The 1,747-nt window shown below is 59.0% G+C and overlaps 1 protein-coding gene across 1 annotated transcript in view; it reads right to left on the reverse strand.

Annotated features, from left to right (window-relative positions):
• Window positions 1–345: 345 nt before the first annotated feature.
• Window positions 346–1,747, reverse strand: part of ANKRD52 (ankyrin repeat domain 52) — a 17,872-nt gene continuing 16,470 nt past the window's right edge. The window contains exons 25-26 of the mRNA XM_015557412.1: window positions 1,510–1,601; window positions 346–1,115 (exon numbers count right to left, since the gene is read on the reverse strand). Of these exons, the coding sequence (XP_015412898.1) occupies window positions 865–1,115; window positions 1,510–1,601 (343 nt within the window). The 3' untranslated portion in view covers window positions 346–864. The remainder of the gene's footprint in view (window positions 1,116–1,509; window positions 1,602–1,747) is intronic.

Below are 1,747 nucleotides of genomic sequence, written 5' to 3' on the forward strand. Positions count from 1 at the left end.
AAAGGATAAAATGCTTACTTAAAAATTCATGACAAGCCTCAAAGTTAAGAGAGAGGAGAGCCGGGGAGGGAACGGCCAGGGGCTCTGGCCTCCCAAAAGAAGTGAGAAGAAGCGGGTTAAAGTGCGTGGCTGGGGCCAGGCCAGCAAGGAGGGGAGCGGGGGAGTAGGCTGTGGGGGCAGAACCAGCCCTTGATTTGCATATGAGGGTCCAGGGGAGAGTGCAGGATGGGGGCCCAGGTACAGTAGTTGCTGCTTCAAGTGTTTTGCATTTGAACTTTAGGGGGATGGGATACAGAAATGGGGAAAAGCTCCAGGCCCCAGTGCTAAATACCCTCCCCCCTTGTCCACTAGCTGCCCCTGAAGGGGGAGGGGTGCCCCCAGAGTGCTCACACAGTACCAGAGATTAAGGCTTCTCACTGCTGCGGGGATGGAGGAGCCGGCCGAGCAGGGAGGCAGTGATGGGAATGGAAGAAGAGGAAGGGATCTGCCTGGCAGGAGGGGCGGGGGACACAGAGAGGAGAATCAGGGGGAAGAGTTGGGGTCGCTGGCAGCAGAAAGAGGAAACTGAGAGGTGGGGTAACGAGAGGGGGAGCCAGGCATTTAGCAATCATTTTGGGACACTTGGCAGAAGGGGCTGCCCTGGGGGTACCAAGGGCCTGGGATGCTCCCTGTCAGTCCCAGACCCCTGCCAGGCCAGGATGGTATGGCAAAGGGGTGAGCAGCTGCTCCCCAGTGCTTTTCTCCCCCCTCCAACCCCCAACTCAGTCGTGTTCTCCTTTAAAGTGCCCTAAATGTATAGACTTTTTCTAAATAAATAGAATAAGATATCAAGCCACCGGCAGGGAGAGGGACACTGGAAAGGGGCTACTCAGAGTAGCAGCCATCTAGCCCAATGGCGCCGTGCCGCTCCTGGCTGTAGGGGCAGGAGGCCCCGTGGGGCAGGGCCCCGCAGCCACCCACCGTCTTGACGGCTGCAATGCTGCAGTTCTTGAGCAGGCTGAAGCTGAAAGGACTGACGGCGTCCTTGGGTGGGAAAGGCTTCATGGTGGACAGGATCAAGGCCAGGCAGTCTGCCACATCTTTGTTGGGGGCACAAGCCAGTGCTGGGGTGTGACCTGCAGGCAAGGGTAAGAACTAAGGCACAGAGTCCTGTATCTCCGGGCCCCCATTCCTCCTCTCCTAGGCCCTGAGCGCTCTTATCTGTGGAGCGAACCGAGGCAGGCCAGCACTCGGTATGGCCAGAGGTCAAGGGCTATGAGGGCCACAGGAAGCTGACAGGTAGGCTGTGGAAGTGTGGAGCTGAAGGTGGAGCATGGGGGACAGGAGGCTGAAGGATGGGGGGCGGTCTTCCTGAGGACCCTGCTGGCTCTACCTAGTTCCAACAGATTTCCCTCAGAGACTAGCACGCTGGTGCTTGGGACAAAAAGCCAGTTTATAGCAAATTTAAGAGGTCACCTCCTGAAGAGTGTCCCTGGCCCCAAACCCAGGAAAGGTGGGGGCTCCACTCACCTTCTTCATCCACAGCCAGCACTGTGGCCCCACGACTCAGCAGGGCCTGCACCACAGAAGCTAGACCGTTCCGGGCAGCGATGTGGAGTGGCCTGGAGGAAAGGAAAGAGGAGCATGAGGCAGTGGGGTGCAAGCTGCCCTGCCACCCCAGCCTGAGCAGCAGGGTGCTGAGCAAACACTGTGAGTGCCAGAGAGCCCCTGGAATACCGGCGGCTCCCCCCGCCCCCCCACCCCCCCG

Source organism: Myotis davidii, unplaced genomic scaffold, assembly GCF_000327345.1.
Source record: "Myotis davidii unplaced genomic scaffold, ASM32734v1 scaffold509, whole genome shotgun sequence".
Classification (NCBI taxonomy): domain Eukaryota; kingdom Metazoa; phylum Chordata; class Mammalia; order Chiroptera; family Vespertilionidae; genus Myotis; species Myotis davidii.